The 12788-nt window shown below is 42.2% G+C and overlaps 1 protein-coding gene across 1 annotated transcript in view; it reads left to right on the top strand.

Moving 5' to 3' along the window:
• The window catches only part of CNTNAP2 (contactin associated protein 2), a 1845950-nt gene that overhangs the window by 1728312 nt on the left and 104850 nt on the right, over positions 1–12788 (top strand). Inside the window, exon 20 of the mRNA XM_079786825.1 lies at positions 920–1053. Coding sequence (XP_079642951.1) covers positions 920–1053 — 134 coding nt within the window. The remainder of the gene's footprint in view (positions 1–919; positions 1054–12788) is intronic.

Below are 12788 nucleotides of genomic sequence, written 5' to 3'. Positions count from 1 at the left end.
ATCATAATATCAGTTTTGTTCCTGTAGAAGGTGCATGAAAGAGGCCACAAGGAATCCATGAGGTGATTTGCAATTGGTCAGACTCCATTTTTTTAACCTCGGAGATGTTAGCTATTAAAATGAAGAGTCCAATTTGAGTGAAAAATGAGATAAAAATATTGGTCTTTAAAAATCATAAATAAGACATAAAAGTTATGTTTGCCATGCAGATAAATTAAAAACAGGATCTAGAATATTACATGAATCTTCTTAAATATCGTTTGTCATTATTGGCAAGAAACAAGAAGGAGGGAAAAAAGAATAACTCATCCAGTCAAAGTGAGCTTTCACAGAGGCGACCAGGACTTGGGACCTGGGAAGCCCATCATTTCCTTTGTTTTGCATTTGGATTGAAGCAATCTCTAACCTCAAATAAAAGTAATTGCTTTGCTCCCTTGGTGTCAGCAAAGCCACCCAAATCCCATATGTTTATCTTTTATAAGTTATGTTTGTTTTTAATATTATATGCTCATGATTCTTTCATATGCCAAATGGCATGCTTTGCCGATGCTGTGAGACTGTCCCTATATCCTGCATTTATTTTTTACTTCAGAGTATTTTGTGGAGCCTCCACATTCCTATATTGTATATATTTTCATTCTTCCTTCCCAGGCACATTCCCACCTTGGATCATTTTATACTGTTTGCTGCTCAAACTTTGAGATCATGGTCACTGATGGCTCACTGTAGGTAGATTGTAAACACGCGGGTGCCAAGTGCTGTTAACCCTCATGGATGAGTGTGCCTCAGAGCTAGAGACTCAGAATTCAGAATGGCAGATGTAATTGATGGACATCAAAGGAGGGAGCAGGGTTCAATGCAAACCTAAGTGTGAAACCTGGAAAAAAATTACTGAGTTTTTTTCCTGCTCCTTATATAGGAAACTTACAGATTCGCTACAACCTGGGTGGCACCAGAGAGCCGTATAATATCGATGTAGACCACAGGAACGTGGCCAATGGACAACCCCACAGTGTTAACATCACCCGTCATGAGAAGACCATACTGCTCAAGGTACACATATGTGTGCATATCAATTGTGTATGATATAGTATGATAACCTCTATCCTCTATAATACTCGGCCATTGGTTTTATTTGGTTTTGTTTTGGAGGTGAGACAGATGGAAGAAATGCATGCTCATACTTTCTCCTACAGATTCCTAATTAGTGAAGTAGAAAGATACATAGTTCTTCTAGCAAAGACAATGATGAAGTTGATGGAAATGAAATTTCATAGGGAGAAGCTAGAATAAATGTTGACTCTGTATATTCTCATAGCTTTCCTCCTATGGTCCACACAGCCATCAATCTACTGTTTTTATCCACGGCACCATCTTTTTCCTCCATACACTCAGATGTCTGAGGCTTAATGTTTCCCAGCAAAGGCTACTTTGGTTTATCTGACCTATTTCTTTCACTCTTCCGACATGATATGCATACTGTATTTTTTGTCTCTGTGGATGCTTTGTCTTAAAAATCTTCAGAACACAAACCTTCCACAGAACCTCAGATCCTGCTTGTAGACTCTTAGCACACAAAGGGATGGTTTTATCATGACGCTTGAATTTTATGTCAGGTTCATTGTATTATCCCTACTCCTACCACCAATTTTTACAATAAAGAAACCAGCCTGGGAGGCACCATGAATAAAACATAGCATGAGGAGGTCTCCCTGGGAACCAAGCCAAAAGATCAAGGATGGGAACTGTCACTGCCTTCTCCGGGAGTTCAGAAAAGACACCTGTCGGCAGGAAGAACTGCGGGGATGCTGTTCTGTCAGTGGAGTGGAGTGTCATTTGGCAGGGGTTCAGCCGCCTCTCAGACCTCGTTCAGATTTGGCTCCTTGCTGAGGGAAGTGCAGGTTGTAAGAAAAGGTGCAGCCCTGTCTCTTTCTGAGCACAGGTGGATGTCAAATTCATAACTTGATAGGGAGTTTATGCTTGGCCTATAGCCATCAATGCTAGAGGGTATTTTAAAGATCGGTCTTTCCTAAGAAAAAAATAACAACGGGAAGTTACAGCTTACTGTGCAGTCAAACGTAGTGGAAATAAGGTGACTTCACAGTGACAGCAGAGTCTCTGTGCCTAGCTAAGTGCCTGGCACATAGTAGGTCCTGCAAATTATTTACTAAGTAAGCCAAGCCCATCTGTATCCATGACTCCTGGTTCATAGCACTTTATCAACATTGTGTTTATTGGCTTTTCATTAGAGACATTCTCTTGTTTTAAACCATGCCATCTCATTTCTTTTAAAGTAAGTGATTTATCTTGCCATTTTACCATTGCAAAATAATATTAAAAGATAAAAAGAGCTCAGTAATTGGCTCTAAAGACAATATAACAGAGGAGACCCGCCACAGCTGTAGACTCATGCAAGGCTAACCCTCACTCTCTCCAAGAAAACGCCTGTTTATTAGGACCGAGCCCTATGGGTTGCAGAACCACAGGCAAAGATGAGGATGGGGTGAGTGGGAACAAAGGGTAGAGGGATAGGCTAAATAATTCCATTTCTGGATATATTTTCCAAAATGAGAGTTTGGAGTTAGGGTAGATTAAGAAGGACTTCCTTCTGGTACATTCCATTAAGTCCTGCATGCCCCACACTGGGGATCAAGCCCACACAACCAGGCATGTGCCCTGACCAGGAATAAAACTGTGACCTCCTGGTTTAAAGGTCAATGCTCAACCACTGAGCCACACTGGCTTGGCTAACCAGCTTAATCAGAGCTGCAGTCTGCCACAGTGAATTAGAGAGGGACGGACTATCTTCAGAACCTGGAGTTTTAGAGCCTGGAAAGCCAGGGAAATTCAGATAGTGGAAAATACAGAGACAGCTGAGAACCCAGGGAACTGAGGAGACTCTGGGAAGAGTCTGTTCCCATTGCTCAGGGTTATTTGGTTGCCAGTAACCAAAGACCAATTCAAAATTCATTTGTAGGAAGAATTCCTAGACTCAGTCCTGGAATTTAAGAAAGAGAAAACCAAAATTTTAGAAGAGAATCCAGGGGAGCAGAAGGAGCAAAACAAATACTAGAATGCCATTGAGCCCCTCTCTCTCTCCACCCCTATCCCTCCCTCCCCCGCCCCCCCCCCCCCCCATCATCTCTGCTTGTCCATCCCTCCGTGAGGACTGCATGAATACCTCTCACTACAGCCTCCATCCTTCACATATTTCTGGACACAGGCTCACATCTTCCTGGTTTTGCTAACAGAAAAAGGACCTAGTTTCTTTGTTCTCCTTTTTAAATCCCAAGGACAGTCCTGCCTTGGGTCACATGCTGACCCTTTTGCAGGGGCAATGACTGATAGCCCCTAATCAAATCTCATGACTAGAGTGGGGAGTTGGGGAGAATCCTCCAAGAGAACAGGACCACAGCCCCAGAGAAAGGAAACAAGATTGCTATGGAAAGCATGAGCTGTTTGTTCAGTGCTCTGAGGTCAGGGAAGAGAGCGTAGAACAAAGTCTCCCATAGGAATCACACCCAGAGTACTACTGGAAAGCCCTGCTCTCTAGCCTCCGTCTGTAAACAATGCCATGCAATTGCACTGAGATTTCCGAATATGTTTAGAAAGTCAGACGTCTCAACACACTTGAATTCAGCTGGGAAAGACTTTGTGGTCGGGGTGCTTTTTTGTTCTCAGCCCAGCCTCTCAGTGCCAGCCCAGATAGCACATGGAGGTGCTATGGGTGGTGCAAACAGCACCAGGCGTTAGACTGGTTGGGTCAGACCAGACCTGGGTTCCGCAACCTCAGTTCTTGAGATCTGGCTAGGAAAGAATACAGAGCCAGGACTCAAACTCTAAGAGAACACTTATTTATAAAATCACAGAGGTGGAAGAGTAATTCATAGAAGAATGCACTTAGGAAATGTTTTATAGAGGTAAAGGAAGGCCCTTATAACTTGGAAGTGAGGAAAGCAATGGCAGTGTGCCTGGGTGGAGGGAGAAGGGAAAGGCACGGTCCTGCTCCCAGGAGGGGGGATGAGCTGGGTCTTCATCTTAAGGGTTTTTAGAGTGGAAATTTTAGGGGAGGTTCCAGGGGAAGATCTCAGTAGAATATTCAGGAGTTTTCCAGGTGTCTAGGTCTCCACTGATTGATTGGTCAGTGCCAGGGCATGGGGTCATTATCTTATGCAGCTGATCCTGAGGTCACCTGTGGGGTTACTTATCTGGTTTTGTTGCTTTTCTGGGCCTGGAGCTGAAATACAACTGAGGCCTAGATGTTATCTCTAGGGAGGAAATGTCAGGGGGTCCAAACCGAATGACCAGGGATATGCTAGGACGGAAAGGTCACCCTGGGGGCAAGGTCCCACCCTACAGTTATCCTTTGTTAAGCACCTGAGGCTTTCCATCCTGGTGACCTTCTGCACCTAGTCCATCACCCTTGCTCTGCTCATGTCTGTCAACTGCCTACCACAGAGGTAGAGATGGTGGAAGAAGAAAAGAAATGGCTCCTCTGTGGAAAAGTAGGTCAGGCCAACTCCTACCCTCCCTTATTTTAGGCAGGGGGGCCTTGCAGAACTTGGGAGTCATCCTAAAAGGACCTTTAGAACTCTAAAAACTTTGATTTATTTTTCCTGAAACATCTTGAGAAATTCTGCAACCTCAAAGATGTATGGAGAGAGCTACAATAAAATGTTAATTACAACTATTTCTGTGTAAAGGAGTTGCAAATAGTTTAATTTCCTCTAGAGTTTTCTATATTCCCTCGTTGTCTACTAGAAGTATATGTTGCATTTTTATAATCAAACAAAAATATGAAGCATCCATATATCCTCAACCTATTCCCCAGTTACAATAAAATATAATGACACAGATATTTAAATAATGTCGAATTAAAATGTACGTTTAATCAAAGAACAAAAGGCTAATTCAAAGATGAGTTTTAAAGTACTATAGAATAATGTCTTTGGAATTAAGGTGAAATTTTATATATACTCAGACATCCTATAATTTAGATGCTGTTTATCTGTGTTTATGGTGTTTTTAAAAGCAGATTTACTTCCCTAACAGGGTTTGACCAAAGATAACATTAAGCTAATTTGCATTCCCTGAGCACACGCCCTGGTGCTGAGCACTTGAGGGAAATTGACCTTGGGTAAAACATTTGCTTCCAAAAAACAACATGCCTCATCTCCACATAGATAATGAAGAACTGATTCCAGGAGTTGTCAGACACCAGCATGAACCAGAACCCGTGACAACCCTCAAGTGGTGTCATTTGTGAAAACTCGCATTTGCACCAGGGATAATAGCTAAAGGCTTAATGCCAGTCAAAATGTAAAACAAACCCCAGGAGGCAGAGAGCACCTGAAAAAGTACTGTACATGATGAAAAATCATGCTGATTAGCATGCATCCCAGAGCTGAACATCACAATGAATAATTTCAACATCTTGTATCACAAATCCTTTCTTTCTACTCTCCTTTCTTCCTGCTGTCCATGGCGTTTTTCTTCTTTCTTCCCTTTTATCCCAACCACATTGCACAAAGGATCTAAGGTTTATAAGGGAACATAAAATGAAATTGAAAATTAAAGTAAGTCACAAAAAGTAGGGCTCCAAGACAAGGGGAAAATAGATCATAATTACCCAGGTCATAGTTCTCACCCATGTGGGTAAATTTGGCCCTGAACTTCTTCGTGGCCAGAAGTACACAACCCATGAGGATAAAACATACCAGTGCCTCTAGGAACTGAAACTTTTCTCACTCTATCCTTATTTTTCTTTTTTAACACCATGTATAATATTCACTGGCATAGAAAGCTGCCCATAGCATGGTCCACTTAGGCAATCTCACACTGTGATAAGAGCTCACTTACATTGATGCTTACCGTGTTCCAGGCACTCCAATAAGCACATTATACACATTCTTCCATTTAGTCCTCACAAAGCATGATGTGAAACTTGCCAATAGAAAGCAGTAAGTTGCAAAAGCATGGTTGAACCTAGGTCTATTACACTTAGGAGTTTACCCAGGCTCTCATCACTACCTAATAGATGTCTGGAAGGAAGGTCATAAAACTTTCAAAATGGATACCACTGGCCAGTAAAAATTGAGTGATATTGGTAGTGGTAGTGGTGGAAATGTTACTATTACTATAAAGTAGTTCAAAAATTTGCAAAAGCATAGAGAAAAATAAACGCACATCTATGTAGCCACCCCCAAAACATTACAAATCTTGGCATTTTGCTCTATTTCTTCAGATTTTTTTTTAAATGCAGTGATAGTTGAGACCCTTCATCCTCCTTGTCACATAGTAAGCCCAAGTAAGAAAGCAGACAATGTCTTCAACAACATTTCTACAACAACATTTTTCACAAGAATCATTAGGAAAGTCAAGCGTAACCTAAAAATGTACTTCATCACAAACAATTTCACAGGCAGTGGATGGGGGAAAAGTGCTGAAATGGTATAGCTTTCTGATATTCTAGCCTGGTCTAAGGATAAAACTAACTCAAAAAAAATGAATAAGTTGTATGTTATTTGAATGACTATAGCATATCTTTTGGGGTTTTGATGGAAGTTAGACAATAGAGAGTTCAGGGATATGTCCTCTGGCACAAATACTTAGAATCTATATTTTCTAAAAATCAAATGCGCCTATGGTAAGGATATATTATTTTGGCTTTCATCAAACTGGAGGGCCATCCCATTTTTACCAAGAAGATGGTCACAGATTTCCTGCAAGCAAAACAAAAGGACTTTCTTTAGAAATTCTTTCAAGTCCCCAGGAACAATGACTAGGTTCCCAAATTCTTCTACCACATAGACCATGACCAGTTATTTTCACCAGGAATTTTCAAAACAAACATTCAAAAAAATTCAATGGCTTCTATCTCTTAAAATAAAGATAACTATTTATTACCTGCTATTAATCAGAATTTCAACCAGATTGTATAAAACCAGTTGCATCAATGGCTAATCATATTGAGTATGAATCCTAAAAATGTTCAGAGAAGTATTACCTACAGCAACAACAGTGTGTGCTAAATGCTAGGGATAAAAGAAATATACAAGCATTATGGTAAAAACAGTTGCTATGACAAGTTAACCCTGAAATCTCAATGACTCATCCCAATAAAAGTCTGTCTTATATCAGATATCATTTTAGAAAAGGAAAGTCCTGCGGTCTCTAGCAGGGAGGAAATCATGCTGGGTAGGCATTCTGAGGACCCATGGCCACCAATCCTCTCATATCCCTTGGCAGTGGTCTGTTTCCTTGATTTGGTCAAATTCTTGTCCATTACTTGCCTGGCTTTCCATGGCTCCATACTCTGGGAGGCTCTTCCTCTTCCAAGATCTGCCATGGCCACTGCTGAATGGAGTGTTCGGATGATGCCTTCCTTGAAGCTGTGTAGCCCTGAGGGTCCGTTTCCTGCAGTTTTCAATTATACTATGGGTTGTTTTATACTCTCAAGCCCTTTATAGGTCAGACCTCTTTCTAGTCTCTTTTCCAGCATAATACCTTCAAAACCTGAGTTGGTTTCTGATCTATTTGTTGAAGTCAATTTTGTGTAGATACACCCTACATTTCTTCCTAAACGTAAATCTTCAACCCACATAATCATTTGCTTCCAAGTGCCCATACCTCTCTTTCAAGGTCATGGCAGCTACCTTGAGGCCATCTGAAACAAAAGGCTTGGGTGAAAAGGAAAGACTCTTAATTTTAATTTCACCCATGGGGCTGAGTCAGTTTGCTGAGCTAAGAAATCTTAACATGCCTTTGTTAGTCAAAAATGTTGGCAGTTTTATTTCTTACTCTCTGATGAAGGCTCAGAAATTTTAGTCTTTTCTCTAGGCCCTTTCACCAATATTTGGAAACTGGCCAGTTCTTTTTTTAACTCATTTCTCTCTTGACATAAGCAGCCAGAAGAAGCTGACACCCATGAGCATTCCTGCTGTTTTGAAGCTATGGGTTACAGGCACTTAGTCTGTCTTCCAGGTTATGTGAGGTGACAGTTTTACAAAATATTGCATGCCATCATCATAAGTTGATAAAGAGTTGTTTGTACTAATGTCGGAAGATGATAGAATAACAGATATAGTAGCTCATTGCTATAACTATAAGGTCTCAAAGAAAGGGTAGGACACTGACAAATGGGGGTAAGGGAGTCACACACACTCCATCCCTCTCCCCATGTGATGGAGAGCAGGGAGGAACAGGGAGTATAAGTGCTCCAAAGGAGAACTCAGTGCTAAACAAAGATGCAGGAATATGAGTACTTTGTAGATTTATCCTCTTTTTATCCCATAAGTTGAAAAGACCACCACTGGAAAAGGCTCAGTGACAAGTATTACCTGGAGAAATAATAACTCTGAAATAGGTAACATCAGATGGTTCATAGTCCTGTATAGATACTGAATGCTATAAAACCAATAGTCTGGGGCACATGCAGAATTTTGTCACAAATTATTAGAGGGACAAATCCTACATATATGATTAATCTATGACAGTCAGATTCAAATCAGAAGCAGAGAATAGAATTCTGATTGCCAGGGAAATGTGGCATATTAGTCAAGGGGTACAAAATTTGGGTTGTACAAGATGAATAAGTCCTAGAGATCTGTACAGCACAGTGCCTATGGTTAACAATACTGTATTGTGTACTTAAACATTTTTGAAGAGAGTAGATGTTAAGTATTCCTATACAGTAATAATAATACTAATAAAGAAAAGGTCAAGAGGAAACTTGGGGGGGGGGGGGGAATGGATATGTTTATAGCATAGATTGTGATGATGGTTTCAGGTGAGTATCTCCAAACTCACCAAGTCATATGCCTTGATTATGTACTGCTTTTTGTAGATCAAAAATAAATAATATAGATAGCAACAACAATGAAAAATTGTCAGAGGAATTGTATTAGCAGTAAAATGAAAAGTAATTCAATTTTGGGCTTCTAGGGAAGCAATGTATGTTAATGACATGAAACATTGATGGGCAGAGACCACCAACACCACTTTCTGTGTGTGGAGAACTGGTCAGTTGGAAGGCATTTCAGGTAACCTCCTCTATCCAAGAGAGACCCTCTGCACATGATCGTGTTATGTAGGTCTCCGAACACTTTCATAAGATCCTTCATTGATATGCTCAACCTTATGAATTGGGAAAAGCTAATGCTATTAGGCCCATGAAGGAGCTTGGAAAACAGAGATTAAGGGCATTTAGGTGACTAAGAAGGTCACAGTGCCCACAAGAGACAGACCCCTTCTCCACTGACCAGTCATCACTCATACCATTGTCTCAGTCACCTTTGCAAGCAGTCAAGGGATCAAGGCTCAGCCTGGATAGTTTGCTTTATAGACTTTTGAAAAAATGTTTAAGAGGTTTAAATAAAACTAAGTCTTTGGGGGCGTTCATGTTTTGTTTGGAGTCGATTAGGGTAGCAGTGGGAGACAGTGAGTAGCATGCTTGTCTGATAACTGTTTAGACCTATGTTGTGTTTAGAGACAGGAAGGTAGAGAGAGCAGTCTGAAAGGCGATGAGACAATCTTTTCTATGGCTCAGAAAATGCTACCTGCAGCTGGGAGGTGACACAGGCAGGTTAAAAGCCTCTTTAGGAAAAGAGGTTAATAGAACAGCTTTTTTAAAAATTGTTAGATCTGCTAATAAAGATTATGTAATTTTTTTCTCAAGAATATTTATAAAGATGCCAGGAATTCCATCTCATCCCAATAAGAGAAAACCCTATTAGAGCAATAATCTTAATACATAAAAACCCAGGGTCCGTAACTTCCAAAACGACCAAAGGCTTGACCGAACACCAGAAGTCAGTCCTGTAGTCAGTGCTGGGTTGCCGTGGTGACTCAGCACTGACTGCCGAGGGGACTGCGGATCAGGCCCAGAGAGAGGCCTGAAGAGAGAGGCAGGGTCCGATTCGCAGCCTCTGTAGCAGCTGTTGATCAGCCATTGCTTCTCTCTTTCTCTCCGGGCTTCGCCAGCAGCTGCGCCTCTGTTTGTCTCCAGGCCTCCACGGGGGCTGCTGATCAGCCCCGCCTCTCTGATCAGGCCCGGAGATAGGCCTGGAGACACTGACTGGCATAGAAACCGACCAGTCAGAACAAAGTCCGGGTGAACTGTGAGGAGCCAATGGCTGCCTAGGAGGCGGAGTTTTTGACGCTGACTGGCATAGAAACCATCCAATCAGAACCAAATTAGCAGCAGAGGAGGGCAGTTGGGGGTGAAATCAGGCTTGCAGGGGAGGGCAGTTGAGGGCAAGATCAGGCTGGCAAGGGAGGGCAGTTAGGGGTGATCAGGCAGCAGAGGCAGTTGGGGGCATGATCAGGCCGGCAGGGGAGAGCAGTTGGGGACGAGATCAGGCCGGCAGGGGAGGGCAGTTAGGGGCAATCAGGCAGGCAGGCAGAGGCAGTTAGGGGTGATCAGGCAGGCAGGCAGGTGAGTGGTTAGGAGCCAGTGGTCCCTGATTGTGAAAGGGATGTCCGATTGCTGGTTTAGGCCCAATCTCTGTGGGATCGGGCCTAAACCAGCAGTTGGACATCCCCTAAGGGGTCCCCGATTGGAGAGGGTGCAGGCTGGGCTGAGGGAACCCTCCACCCCCACTATACACGAATTTTGTGCACCGGGCCACTAGTCCTATATAATAAAGAGCTAATATGCTAATGGTCATCACGCCATCACACCATAACAACTGATCAGCAGGAGGCTGCGTGCACAGCAGGCGCAGCATGCATGGGTGGGCAGGGACTTGACACTTCTTCCTTCCAGACAAAACCTCAGTGGCTGCCTGAGGCTCAGGCAAGCTGCAGTTGGCGGCTGCTACTGCCCAGGGCTGGCCCGAGGCTCAGGCAAGCTGCGGTGGCTGCCGCCACTGCCCAGGACCCAAAGCTCAGGCAAACTGCAGTGGCTGCAAGGGCCGAGACTCAGGCAGCCACACAGCTGGCCGTGGCAGTAGCAGAGGCATGATGGGGGCATCGCCTTCCCCTCATCACTGGATCACCTCCCGCAGAGGGAGGCCAGAGGCAGCAGCAGCGAAGGGGTGATGGGGGCAATGCCTTCCCCTGATTGGCTGTGGGGAGCAGGCCTAAGCTGTCAGTAGGACATCCCCTGAGGGCTCCCAGACTGTGAGAGGGGACAGGCCGGTCTGAGGGACCCCCCCCCCCCCCGCCAGTGCACCAATTTTCGTGCACCGGGCCTCTAGTAATACTAATAACAGTAGTAGTAGTAGCAGTAGTAAGGGTAATCAATGTTTCTTGATTGTGCTATGAACCAGTTCCTTTTCTTAGTGCTTCAAAGGATGTACTTCATGTAACTCACATGCCTATGAGATAGGTACCATTATTCCCATTTTACAGATGATTAAACAGAGACACAGAGAAGTCAGTAGGGAGTAGAGCCGAGGCACAAATTCAGGTCTGCCTGATTCACAAGCCCAGACTCTAAACACTGGTCTTCAATTGGACATGGATTAGTTAGGCTGCTCAGATGCAATAGAGGACCCTTCCTCAAATAGGCCAGCACATCTGCCTAGTTAGAAAACCAAATTAGAAAACTTGACTTAGCATGATTTCTGCTGTGGGAAAGAAGAAATTTTCCTCTACCCTTCCAGGTTCTGCCAGCTGGTCTAATCATTAAACCTACATGAGACAGATTAACAAAAGAAAATAACCAAATTTAATTACATACATATGGGAACTCTACATACATGAGAGAGTCAGAGATCCCCCTCTATGAGAAGTTCAGAGACAGAACATTAAAATGAGGTATAAATGGCATGTGAGCTAAGGAGTAAGGTTAGGTGCCTGAGGCTTTGGAAAGGAGGAGGGTTGTTCTCAGATCAATAAGAAGAGCAGATGTTCAGTAATCAGAAATATACCCTGCCATATAGATAGGTTTTTTAAAAAAAGGTTATCTCTGGTAATAACTCTTATGATGGACAAGGCCCCCAATTTAGATTCTTCTAGATAGTTAAGGGAGTGAGTTTCTCCTTAGCCTGCAAGTCTCCATTGCCTTCAGCTCAAAATAATCCACATGGCAAAGTCCCACATCTTGGGGAGCCCTGTTCTAAATCCCTTCGCTGCAGTGTATTGATAGATAACAAATAAAAAAGGTATATAAAAGTGTATACAACAATATCTCAGTTTCATAAAACTAATATGATGGGGCCTTTAAAATAAAACATGAATAGTGTTTGTGCTAAATAAGATATATTACCTATTGAAATTTATGAAAAATTATATTCACTTTTGAAATTCGAAATTAGGTGATAGTCTCCTTAGGGAAAAAAAAATAACAATGTAATGGAGGTGAAAACACATTTCTTTAAAAGAAATGACTGAATGGCATTTGCTGAGTGTCATAAAATTGTAACTTTATAAGTAAAAAGAACTAAGAAGTCTAACTTTGAGGCCAGTGTTTTTTTGCCACACAAAAAAATTTCACATCAAATCTTTAAGTAAACATGAACAGCACCTCCTGTTCTTGCCATTTTAGCATCCTTCCTTCTCTGGTAACATGGAGCCTGGACTGAAGTTAGACACTGAAACTCAGATGAATTATTAAAAACCGTGTGCCTTTATTACCTTTCGACTTTCTGCCAATAAAGAACAATAAATAAAAAGTAGGTAGTTGTAAACACTCGTGAAAATTTTAATATCAGAAGTTGTTCAAGCCTTTATTAAAGAAAATAACACTATTTGGAAGTATTAAATCTTTTTAGGGATGTCAGAACAAATAAAGAAAATTGACCTAGCTAGCCTAAGGCCATTTTCTGGAAATTACATTTACTGTA

The sequence above is a fragment of the Cnephaeus nilssonii genome, assembly GCF_951640355.1.
Source record: "Cnephaeus nilssonii genome assembly, chromosome: 12".
NCBI lineage: Eukaryota > Metazoa > Chordata > Mammalia > Chiroptera > Vespertilionidae > Cnephaeus > Cnephaeus nilssonii.
This window is presented reverse-complemented; position numbering and strand designations above follow the sequence as displayed.